General features: G+C 34.8%; 1 protein-coding gene across 1 annotated transcript in view; it reads right to left on the bottom strand.

The window, feature by feature from the left end:
- Positions 1 to 13,662, bottom strand: part of LOC110463640 (mucin-3A-like) — a 39,334-nt gene that overhangs the window by 19,770 nt on the left and 5,902 nt on the right. Inside the window, exons 2-3 of the mRNA XM_021518423.1 lie at positions 5,215 to 5,435; positions 3,749 to 3,962 (exon numbers count right to left, since the gene is read on the bottom strand). Coding sequence (XP_021374098.1) covers positions 3,749 to 3,962; positions 5,215 to 5,435 — 435 coding nt within the window. The remainder of the gene's footprint in view (positions 1 to 3,748; positions 3,963 to 5,214; positions 5,436 to 13,662) is intronic.

Genomic DNA, 13,662 nt, shown 5'->3' on the forward strand with positions numbered 1-13,662 from the left:
AAATGTTGAATATTGGGATAAATTAGACCATGTTCTAGATAATGCATGTAACATATCACTTAACATAATAATACCTGTTGATATAAATGTAAATATGTTGAATATACCTACTAACCACCATTTAAATAGACTAATGGTAAAATATAACTTTACAAATCTAATTAATAAACCTACCAGGATAACACAAACTACTGCCACTGCTATTGATATTTTATTCACTAATAATGTTAATCTTATAAAACATAATACAGTGAATACACCAATATGCAGTGACCACTCTGTTATTAATTTTACCTGTTCATATTCTGTATTTAAGCTAAAATCCTACCATAAAACTATACTAAACTATGACAATGCAGATTTTGATGACATGAATAGAGCTCTAAATGAAATAAATTGAGAAATACTGATAAATACACTTGACTCGAATGAGTTTAATATTTTTTTAACAAATTCTATTAATATTTAAATAGAAGAATGTATACCATCCAAAATTATAACTGTTCGCCCTAATGATAAACCTTGGATGAGGAATATTATAGGGCAAAAAATTAGACAGAGAAATAGATTTTATAAAAAAAGCTGTAAATAACAATACAGTAAATTATCAGAAAGGCTAGAAAGGAAGTAGTAANAAAATAATAACTTAATACATCATCCATTTGAAAAAGCAGAATTTCTAAATAACTACTTCAGCTCAATATCAACTTCTTCTGAAAACTTGAACCCCTTACCCCCCATGAAAATACTTTTCCCTTCCTTCTAGACAATATCATGATATCTGAAGAGGACATTAAAGATCAACTGTGTTTACTTAATGATAAAAAACCTCCTGGCCTAGATGGTATGATACCCAAGATAATACAGAAATTAGCACCTTCTCTAATATGTCCTCTAACTTTACTTTGTAATAAGACTATTGAATCTGGTATTATACATCTTTCTTGGAAAACAACTAATATTAATGCAATATACAAAGGTAAGGGTGCTCAGAATGATGTCTCTAACTATAGGCCAATATCTATTACATCATGTTTTAGCAAAATTGTTGAAAAAGTTATTTTAAATATATGTTTAATATTATGAAAGAATGTGATATCATAACGAAACACCAATCAGGCTTCTTACCAAGAGACTCGACTGTAAACCAGTTATTATCTATATATGACACTATTGTAAATAACTTGGATCAAAATAATGAAATCAGATTTGTATTTTGTGATGTAAGTAAGGCGTTTGATAGAGTTTCGCATGAGGGTTTACTTTTTAAATTGGAATCGTATGGCATAAAAGGGAAAATATTACAATGGTTTAGTAATTATATTTCTGATAGAAAGCAGAGAGTATCAACAGAGGGGTTTTATTCAACTTTTAAGCATGTCAAAGCCGGTGTACCCCAAGGCTCGGTCCTTGGTCCATTTCTTTTCTTAACCTATATTAATGATATAACAGAATGTGTAACAAGTAAAATAAAAAATAAATTGCAGATGATACTTCTCTCTATGAAGTAATAGACAACAATCAAAATGAAATTGCAGTGAAATTAAATAATGATCTAGGTAATATTAATGCATGGGCAAAAAAATGGGATATCAAATTTAATTCACTAAAAACTGAATCTGTAATCTTCTCAAGGTAAAGGGAACTAAATCATCCAGATATCTTATTTGGTAATGAAACTGTAACTAACAAACAAACTCATAAGCATTTTGGTTTAACTGTTAGTAGTGATGGAAAATGGACATATCATATTGACAATATTTATGAGCTAGCTTATAAAAGAATGAATATATTGAGAATGTTAAAACACAAATTGGATAGAAAAAGTCTTATAACAATATATACCTCTTTTATTAGACCAATACTTGAATATGGGGATGTAGTATGGGATAACTGTAGTAACCAAAATAAAAAAAAAATCTTAAGTCAATCCAGCTAGAGGCATTAAGGATTATTACAGGATTGCGTAGAGGGACCTCTCATTGTAAGCTTTATGCAGAAACTGGACTTGAATCACTTTGTTGTAGACGAAAAAATCATAAATTAGCACTTATGTTCAAAATATTAAATAATGAATCGCCTAAGTACTTAAGACATCATTGAACCATACCTTCACAGCAATATAAATGTAAGATACACACTAAGAAATAGCCGTATTTTCAATCCTCCTTTCTGTAGAACTGAGAATTATTTCAATAGTTATTTTCCTTCAATGTGTAGATAATTTAACCTTCTATCTGCAGAAACTTTGAATGCTACTTCCCTTCAACAATTCAAAAAATTCATCAAGTCTGATAATATGAACAACACTGAAGAAATTGCTAGCACATTTAAATACTATGGGCCAATAAAATGCAATATCATAATTTGTCAGCTGAGAAATCATGCTAGCAACCTAAATAGTGACTTATATATGGATCATCTGAATGACACACCAGCATGTAGATGTGGACATGAAAATGAAAATGCATTTCATTTTATATTTGAATGCCCACTCTATAACAACTTAAGAATGCAATTAGTAAAAAAAAATATCTCAATTTGGTATAATTGGTAATCATGATCATTTTAATCTTAATTAAAATTAAAGGGATGCTTTATATGCAGCGCTGATATTAACATATCCATTTTACAAAGTATATCTGACTACATTTGTCAAACTAATAGGCTTGATATGTAATCTCACTCACAGCAAAACTTTACATTGAAAGTGATGCTATTGTTTATAGTGTCATGATCACTCTGCTAATAAGTATTGATACTGGTGTATATCTATCTTCACAACATCTCTGGTATTCGGCTGGACTGGATGGAATTTATGAGTGTACTATTCTATAATCTGTTCTAACTATTTCATAGTTACATGAATATTCTATAGTGCTTTGTTAAATAAATTTTAAGAGAATCAACTCCAATAATATATGATAATAACTATATTTTCCTATATCAATCCATATCATATTCTGAAATTTTACAAAATGTTTATTTCTTGGTAACTTATCCTATATATCCAGTGGGTGGATGGCCAATGTGTTTATACACAAGGACTTTTGGGCCTGTATCCCTTGGATTTTATGTAGGATGGGTTTTCAATAAATATACATGATTTATTTAATTATTAATATCTAAAATATAACCAGAAAATGATTAAACAAAAGTTGAAAATGTTCATTTCACAAGCTAAATTTGAGTTATCTCCCCTGCACTGTTTAATTGGATTGTTATGACAGAATATATGTAATGTTTGTAAATAAGTTTGGAAAGGACTTAAATAGGCCTAGCCCGATGTCCAATCAAATTGACATATATAAAGTCAATAAAATCTGATGAAATGAAAGTGTTCCAGATACTATGTTAAACAGGACATTGGTTTAAATATCAGAAAGATCTTGCGGAGAGAGCCTAGAGTATGGCCTCTGGCTGTCGCAAGAGAGCAGCCACAATGTGTTTCGTGTGTTATGCAACACATATTGGTTTGTCATCATATCTCATTACTGGTAGGGGACTCCAAATATAACTCTTTTTTTTTCATTGGGTGGTAGATCAGTAGTTCTGTCTGACGAGGAATATATTGATAAGCACTGGTACAATATGAGATTTTACATGTTATCACTTATATGATATGGAGATCTGTTGATAAGTCTATTTTTTCTGAACGATTTGTTGCAGTATATTGTACCATGCCCAGCATAGAAGACATTAAAATAAAAATAATCATGTATTTGATTCGGATGACAACGATAAATACCTTTCCTGAAGACGAAGATAATCAACAGTGGGATAGCTACAACCACCGCTACCATGAATACTGCCAGAGCTGAGTGTTTGATGTTTGTGTTTCCTCCTTTCTTGTCTCGTGGAGAAGGACGGGCAAAATCTTCTCGGCCATGGCGGCGCTTGGATCTATAATTGTGTTCGTCACGGCTCACATCATCTGATCGGCTGTTTGACTCCACATATTGCTGAAGAATAGCAACCAACAGTCAACTAGTAATTTTATAGGTTTGATTTGATTTTATATTAAAACATAGCTCATGCTAATTTGCTCAGATATAAATGCTATTGTTGTTTCCTTTAGATGTTTACCAGCAATGGAATTACACATTAATTAGTGTGCTAAAAAATACTTTCGTTATATAATTTGTATCTTATGCGTTCCGTATACCAACTTTTTGTCATTGGTTGAAAACTAGATTGCGCTAATACGAAACCTTATGGACACTCCACAGAAACCTAAACAATTTGTACAATTTTGTTGTTAAGTATTCACACAAACCCAACTTCAGGTTTGCGTCATATTTCAACCTTTCAGAAACTAAAGTGAGTTAGTCGTGATAAAGAAAGGGATTTAACTTTTAGAAAACATAATGTGCGGTTGTGTGTAGTTGTTTTGTTGGGTAGGGGTGTAAGTAGGTGTGCTATTGTGTAGCAGGGTAAAATGTCATGCTAAACAATCGAGTTGTGAAATTTGTTGAAAATCATGTGATGCATTCTGAACGTCTATTTATAAGTCTTGCAAGCAAAAAGAACATGCAAACATCTTATAGTTTAACAGTTGAATAGGGTGTATGCCGTAGTATTTCACCGTGTAACAAGTCCGGTGATGCCGTGATACATGTATGATAAGGACTTTATTTACATTGTTTTGTATATTAACTTACTACACTACCAATACGTTTAGGAACACATACTAAGTCGTAGTTATTATCTGTGGGTACCACATAACCATGAGATCTGTTCTATTTTTAACACATCAATCATTTGAAGAAACAACAATGCATTGATCATGTAGTTTGTCTGTATAAGTATTACTAAATAAGTAGTTAACGTACAAATATATAAACGTTGCACTCACATGCCCATAATTAAATAAATGTATATACCAGTATATGTTTAATTGTATAATGAATAAACATAGTCTTTGAAAACAAAAATAAAGAGACTTACATATGCTACAAATAAAGCTTATTTTCAAATTCTATTTTAAAAGTAATTTAACGATGATGTTATTGCGAAGAACACCTGTGTTCAGAATTCGAGTTTATTCCTTGGAGGTCTAAAATTCTATACATTCCAGATTCTACAATTTAAAACACTGGATTTCAGCGATGTTTCAGTTTCAGAAGCAACATTTTAATTTGGAAGCCAGAATTCTCGCTGCAAGATTCATGTAATATTGTCGTTGAACCATGACGTTACATATCCTGTACTCACCTCCGACCAGTTGGCCTTGAACCAGTGACGTTTTGAGTTGTATGCCATCGTGTTCCAGTGGGGATCCTCAACAGCATATTCATTAGATATGGCATAATTTCCGAACGCCATGCCACTCGATACACTTCTGTCCTCACCATTGTCACGGACGTACGGTATGGGTACATATAATTCATTGCTGTTCTTTCTATCAGTTGGTCTGATATAATCCACATTGGGATCTGAAAAAGTGCATAAAGTTAGATTCATTTAATTTATTTCACAAAGAATTCCATCGTAACATATATGCACTTTTACATTATACACAGGATACCAAATGAGTTAAATCAAATTAACGCGGCAGACAGGTGACTGAACTGTGGAGTTTAACCTACAAATATACATTCCCACAGTTATTAAGAATGGTCATTAAAAGAGTTGACCAAGAAAATGTTGAGTGATCAAATAGTCATGGACCTCGTGGTGTTTTTTTTTTACCTGCTGTCATATTCATATAGAATTACTTTCGGATCCAGGATGAAAATGAAACTAAAAACGCAGATATCAATTTTGTATATGGTCATTGAAATTGAAAACTGATTTTTATTATTCTGAAATCGGGTAAGTGTTAATAACCAACATTCTAATAGCCCAATGTGTCTTAGTCGGAAGTATGTATCCTATTTTAATAACCTTGATGTTTTAAGGGAATGAATCGTCGTTATTCCCCTCTTATTCAATCTATGGCACCACTGGGGCGTCATGATAGGGAGAAAAGGGCAAACTTAAATAGAGGGATTCAATAAAAGTATGATAAATATTGCATCATGAAAATTGGTTACACTGCAGAATCTCAATTTTATTTCAGTAAGAAAAAAATTACAATAACCTTAATTCTGACATCGAAATCCAGACAAACCAGGGTGACAGGGCAACTGGACAAGAACTCAAGTGAGGAAGTATTTAAGGAACCCCGAAAATGTCCTCGTTTTTCTTTAAAATGTTGTTGAAACCTCTGTTTGAGATAAACAGGTTTGCGACTGTGATCCACGATGGCATACAATGGATTTTTGTATTGACCCCAATGACGTGGGGCACAGCCAACAAGGTTTTAGTATTATAGTATATAACAGATACATGTAAGACCATATATGGCGTGCATCAATGAATATGATGTATTTGTGTGTTTTGTAATATGTATAGAATGAGGTAAGAAGGTGTGTTTGCCTCCTTAAGATGTTTCAGATCTGTTTTCGACTTAGTGCTGCTATCTCAATGAAAGTATGCAAAAAGCACCCTGCACATTGTTCCATCCTGTCTTAATTTACTGGTTAACAAGTTTGTTGCGATTTTCCTCATTTTATTGACTTTGGTATACCATAGTCTGTGGACAGGACCTTTGTCCCTCCCCATTTAGAGAACGATCAAAATTGCGGTGTTGCGAAAAGAAGCTAAAACCTTGTTATATAGGAGGTAGATATAAACACGGAGTCTCCAATGTTGCAATGAGTACAGCAGATTTACATTGGCCGCTTACTTGTCACCAGGTAGAAGGCACAATGCAAAATTCCGATCCTGCAGTGGGTTTCCACATTAGTTGCCTCTTACAACAGTGAGTAACGGAAGGTGTCTCATTTTCTCATTACACGATCTTCATCATTACACGATCTACATGGTGACATTAGTATTGTTTTATAGTGGTATTAAACGATCAACCGAGTGTTTACCTCATATACGTTTACTACCAAGATAAATACTAACAGAGATTCATCCTTAATCAATGTGCGAAACTCAAATATCAACATGTACCTGTCTAATTGACCACAAACCACCTCAGACAAAATACGATTGCTATCTGTACAAACTTTGAAAAATTAATAGCTTTAATTGTTTATCATGACAATGTCCATCGCGTAAAAGTGTTTCTTGTTCACAACCCTGGCTATGTAATTTACCATACACATGGTGCACTCATAAGGAGGTTGCTTATATAAAGCAACATTTGTTTTGTTAAAATATTGAGCATAGTCATAGGTAAGTGGTAGTTTTAGCCATTAATGTTGAAACTGGCTCAATGTGAATACAATATAAGGAAACGGCTGGGCACTACAATCTGGAGATTCAGTATTTGTTGTTTAACGCGATATTTAAAAGAATCGTGGTATGAATGGGCAAAACTGAGTTGCAGAGAGAAAATAATTTTAGAAAAAAAAGTGTATTCGATTCACCGAGACAAGTCTAAAATTTCGCGTATCACTTATAATACTCTATTGAAAATATGTTAAGGATTACAGATAGCATTTACCTCAGTTTATATATTTTTTATGAAAACAAACGAACATTTCTACAAGTAGGTTGGTTTTAATGTCATTGAAACTGTATAAATGTAAAAACATATGAAATGTAAATCGTAAGATACTTGCTTGTTTTAGAAGTAATATAAAATAAGATATCCAAAGTATGTTCTGGAGTTAATTTAACTTACGTAAAGTCGATATTTGATACATTGAATATGTTTTACATGTATGTAATCAGAATATGACGTCAAAACTCTGTATTATATATCATCTATTTATATACATGTAAATATATAAACGAACGTAGTGTCGCATTGTATGGGCGGTATACGTGAATAGTCTCGTCATATTAGGAGTCTATTACGTTACGACAGACATTTTTGTATATATAAACTTTATTTATTTTACAACAATTATGAAACAAGTTATTTCAACTTATATTAATCACTCTTGTTGGCCCGGTTGGGGGTCATATTGTGGGAGGAAACCGGAGTACCCGGAGAAAACCAACGTGGTCGGGCAGGTGACCCCAACCTTTTCACGTCCGATCAGGAAATCGAACCCCGGCCGCCTTGGTGAAAGGCAAATGCGCTATCCAATGCACCACCCGACCACCCATTTTTGTAATGCGAGATTGTATTACCTATTGCAGAAAACTGGTATCTTATGCACTATTCATTGTAACAGTTTCATAGAGACGCCTCTGATTGCGCACGATGTATTCATTATAAGCTCATTAATTTTAGAAAATAAAGAGACTTCCTACTTTATTTCTGCTTAAGGATCCCTGTCCCACTGTACTGTGGTTCTTCGTATATAGAATAAAGAGTAACTTCCCTTTAATTTCGGTTGGATAAAGTGCAGCTCAGTTAGGCCAGGACACTTTCGTTGACCGGGTAGCTCAATTGCTTAGAACAGTAGTATAACAATCGGAAATGCAGTGTTCGAATCCCGGTCTAACCTTGCTGATGTTTTCTACTCGAAAACTGTGTTGTTGATTATATTCATTTTTGTCATATTTATTATTTCTCTTGATATGATTGTCTTATCAGATAAGATTTATCCAAATTATAGCCATGCGGGCAAAACAGTTTTAACACTTAGTAACAATTTCCAGCAGTGGTATTCTGTCTGTTGTTAAAGTGTTACAAGTATATATCTCTTTGTTAAAACAATTTCAGTCCTCCTTGCCGAATAACTTTTTTGACCAAATTCTGTAAAAATCACTCCTATCAAACTGAATGAAAAGGAGTTTAAAGATTAAACTAGATTTTTACCTATTAGGGCACCGACCCTCTGGCCCAAAGGGGGCGACACCCTGCGATTAAAGAGAATTCAGCCCCCTTTACCCAAGGGATGCTCTCAACTAAGTTAACATTTCTCGAGTGGTACAGGAGAAGAAGGATTTAAAAAAATCGACCTCAAATTCCCCTATTTGGCCCAGCCGCTTTTCACCCAGAGGGCGATACCCTCTGTTTAACCAAAATATAGTCCCTTTTGCCCAAGGATACTCCAGGCCGAATTGTGATAAATCCCTCCAATAGCACATTTTTTTTTAAAGATTTAAACCTCGATTTCCCCTATTGGGCCCCGTCCCACTGTACCCAGACAGGTCACACCCTCCGTTTATACAAAAACGTGTTTAAGGGTCATGCTAATAGGTAATAGTTAAAATCTCGTAATCTGATTGGTTAAGAAAGATGTGAACATTTTCAATGTTACTTGCTCGTTTTACAAAGATAAAAAGACAGGGTGTTATTCCAAAAAATATCAAACGCGCCAAACGTATGCGTGCACGGTTCGTCCAAGTGCCAGGGTGTTATTCCAAAAATTGTTACATGCGCCAAACGTATGCGTGCACGGTTCGTTTTCATTTCAAATATATTTTATTGATTAAACAAAAGGATTGAGCAACTGGCTTTGCCTATATAAGCTCTCTCCATGGCTTCCAGCATACTTTTGATATTTGAAGACATTGAATACAATATTTACATNAAAAAAAAAAAAAAAATCCTTGGAGAAAAAAAATACAAACTTTGCGATATTAATATTTAATATAGTTGTAAAATTTGTGTCAAGAAGAATTAAATATACTGTTATAAATATACACAGTATTCAAATCGAATTAAATATATGGATATACGTCTTGAACTTGAGCAACTTAAATTTGCTATGGCAACATGAAATAAAGCAAAACTGATACATGCATGTATTCTGATAAAGAAATGTAACAGGACTTATTTGAAGTATACATGTCTTGAGATGAGTTGGAAAATCAAATAGAAAATTAACTAAAAGAAAACAGAAATATATATATATAAAAAAAAAAAAAAAAAAAAAAAAAAAAAAAAAAAAAATTGAAAACCCCAAAAGACATAAATAATTATATAAGGACACAAATTAATCTCAATCACTCACTCATACACTCTAGCACCTAATTTGTATCTACAGGCATGGGTTTGTTGGTTTATTTAATGTAGTTTGTACATATTTGTTTTAGATGAATGTGCACGGTTCGTCCCAGTGCCAGGGTGTTATCAAATCACATTCATGGTTGGTTCATTCGACAACTGTTGAGATGAAGTCTTGGTTTATGTCAAATCAACACAAGGACCTTTAAAAATGGTGAAGTGGTGAAACACCTAAACATGACACTCGGTATAATAAAATAAAAATCACATTCATGAGAGGGCGAGTTTGCATATTTTCACCCCTCGGAAAGCATTGGAAATCTTGGGAGATTGGCCTAGAAAGATCGCCAGGAGGAGTGTTTTATTCTAAGGTCCACCATACGTTTCTGTGCCGATGGACTTCCATTTACCGCGAAGGAATATCTTACTCAAGCTAGTAATATACCTTGATGTATAAAGCATAACATATTGCATCAATATCCCACAATCTTTTCAATCCAGATTTAGAATTTATCGAATATAATACTTTTGTGTACTTTGAGACATAACTAGAAATAAAATTGTAGAAAGTGGGTTTATATTTTGGAGCATAGTTTTCCTTTGTTGACCGGAAGTGTTGTTCGGTCTATTGTTCCGAGTGTTTACAAAAACATTCATTGCTAGAAACAAAACGTTAAAATAATGGATCATGTGTTTTTATAGGCAGAGAGGACCTTTGGGGAATAACGATACATTATCCTCTATTCTGGTGATCCGATCGTCAGTCTAAACAGAGACGGGTGGATTTTCTGGTAAGAATTGACACTACAAATTTGCGTTACGTCAACAGATGTCGTACTTGTATGAAAATATATGTTTTATGCAATATTATTCCTTTTTACCCAATTTTATAGATGATTTAAGTATAGGTTTTTTTATTATTGTGTTTATTTGACCTACAATTATCATACGCGGATGTTGTAAATATGTAAACATATAACGACAAGAACGTGGCAAGTACAGCAACCAATAGGCAACAGGAACACGACGTTGACGTATCCTTAGTAAGATAATTACCACAAAACCCCTTTAAAATGGCCATATACCGTGGAAAAGGATACAGGCACTTTGGAATGGCAGGAGAGAAGCATTCAACTATGAGAAAAAGGACGTATCAGCATAAATACATGTATAAATGCAAAATGAACATGAAAACAGACAACTTGAATCTGAAATTGAACATTGCGCGAAGTTCAATTATGAACAGGTACAAAATTAGAACAAAACGAAGGGCAGGTATGAACAGGTTATTGTTTCGGAAACATAAACAGTTTTACAGTGTAAAGAGAGTGTCAGTTGATAAGCCATTTCAGTTTGTTATAAGCCGTGTGTCATCAAAATCCTATGACGGGTATAGGCTTATGAATCTGAATTTATTACAACAGCATATGACTAATATTACGTTGCATGTTGTCAAATGTGAACACTTGAAGCAGATTGTTACTAAAGACCAGACGCCCATTAAAATTTTAACTGAAATTAAGACGCTTGGTCTTGCAAGTGTACTGTAGGCAGAGTGTCAGGGGTGTTAGCAGAAATTCAGGTTGGATACTAGCCCTCAAATTTCTAATGGACGCACAAACCATTACGATGTGAATATAAGAGCGGTATGGGGAAGTATGGTAACAGGTGGTGGAGTGGCTCACCTGAATGAGACCTTGGCTACGTTAAATTCACCAGGATTATCCCAGCAAACCTGTTCAACAATAGAACAGGAAATTGGTACCTAGCAATCCAAGATGATCTGTTGGCTGCAGGTGCAGAAGAGAGACGGATTGCCATGGAGAAGGGTCACTACCATGAAGGGGTTCCTTGCATAACTGTTATGTGCGATGGTGGATGGAGTAAAAGGTCCCATAAGCATTCATATAATGCATTTGGGGTAGTGGCTGTCATCGTTGGCGCTGAAACGGGTAAGCTGCTACACATCGGTGTGAGAAACAAGCATTGCTACATTTGTAATCACGCAGAGGTAGAAGGTACACAGGTCAGGCCACACAGATGCTTTAAGAACTGGACTGACAGCTCACAGGCTATGGAATCGGACATAATTTTGGAAGGTTTCCAGCAGGCAGTGAAAATCCATGAGCTAAGATATAGTAAAGTTATCGCTGATGGGGATTCATCAGTATTTGCCACGATCCAGGAAAATGTTGTAGGTTGGGGTAAAGATGTACAGAAATTAGAGTGTGACAACTATGTATGTAAATGTTTGCGAAGCAGTTTGGAAAAACTCGTTGACACTGTTCCAATGTACAAAGGCAAAAACGGCCTCACAGAGTTAGACTCACAAGTGCAGTAAGGTGTGCGATTCGTTTGCGATCAAAGGAACCAGATAAGAAGTCTGCATTGAAGCAGCTTGATCATGATATCAGAAACTCTATTTTTCATATTTTGGGCAATCATGAGAAGTGTTCAGATTCCTGCAGGGCTAAAAACATCTACCAAATCCAATTGAGCTACATGTACCTCAACACCAAGAACAGATAAAGAGACGGCAGGCAACAGTGAGGATTCTTTTGCTGATTCTATACCAGGTATCATAGAGGCAATTTTAACAGTAGGGGCAGATTGCACATCTTTTGACGCACAGGAGGAATCAAGAGAAGAATCAGACACCATTGTGTGTGACATTAACTATATGCTGCTGAGAGATGTTAACATCCTTCTGGATCATGTTGCTATGAAAAGTAACCGCCTGTTAGGAAATTCCACAACAAATTTAGCTGAATCATGGATGGCTATTAGAGCCAAATTTGACGGTGGCAAATTATGCAACCGCTGCAATAGAGGGTCATGGCATTCAATATGTTTTGGTGGGTGTTTACGGAAAAACCTTGGCCCATTATGGTCTCCACTTATTTGGAAGAAGTGTACTTCAACAGAACCTGGATATTTTTTTTCGTAAACTATATGAAAAGAGGGATTGTACCTTGATGTCCAGTAAAACTTCTAAAGAAAAACCGGAATCAATGGCCCGCAGATGGAAAAGAAAATATCAGGTGAGAAAGCAGGCAAATGGAAAAAAGGCTAGGTTAGAATATGGACCACAGGCATTGGGCAGCAGACCTGATCTTCCCGTAGGTGAGCTGGAGGGGGAAAAACACCTTCTTGAACAGACACATCAATTTGACTCCTGAGACATTAAAATCCATTGAGCAGCTGACAAAACAACAGTCCTATTCTGCACTGTGGTTGGACGAGAGGAAGAAGAGGATTACAGCATCAAATTTTTCATCCATTGCCAAACGGAACCCGTCACTACCAGTGAAGAAATTAGTGCAGTCTGTCCTTTATTCCTCTTTCAAAGGAAATGTCTTCACCAGAAGAGGACTTAATGAAGAAGCAATGACTGTGAAAGAGTACACCGCCAAGAAAGCAGAACTCCAGGAAGATGTCAGTGTAGAGCGATGTGGTTTAATGATATCCAAAGAGCATAAGTTTCTTGCTGCCAGTACAGATGGGAAAGTAGTTATGAAAGATGGGCAAGTTGGTCTGTTGGAAATAAAGAATTTGCTTCAATCCAAGCCAATAAATCTACATGAAGCTGTAAAACTGAAACAAGTGAAAAACATTGAAAGGATTTCACAGAACAAAGAATTTTGGAACAATTCCATGCTACCCAAATTGAAATCATTTTTATTTCAACGCACTGTTGCCTGAGCTAGCATCACCAAGAAACGATACAATAACTGGAATTAGAGAACCTGGAACATGGGTAA

Source organism: Mizuhopecten yessoensis, unplaced genomic scaffold (assembly GCF_002113885.1).
Source record: "Mizuhopecten yessoensis strain PY_sf001 unplaced genomic scaffold, ASM211388v2 scaffold10919, whole genome shotgun sequence".
Taxonomy (NCBI): domain Eukaryota; kingdom Metazoa; phylum Mollusca; class Bivalvia; order Pectinida; family Pectinidae; genus Mizuhopecten; species Mizuhopecten yessoensis.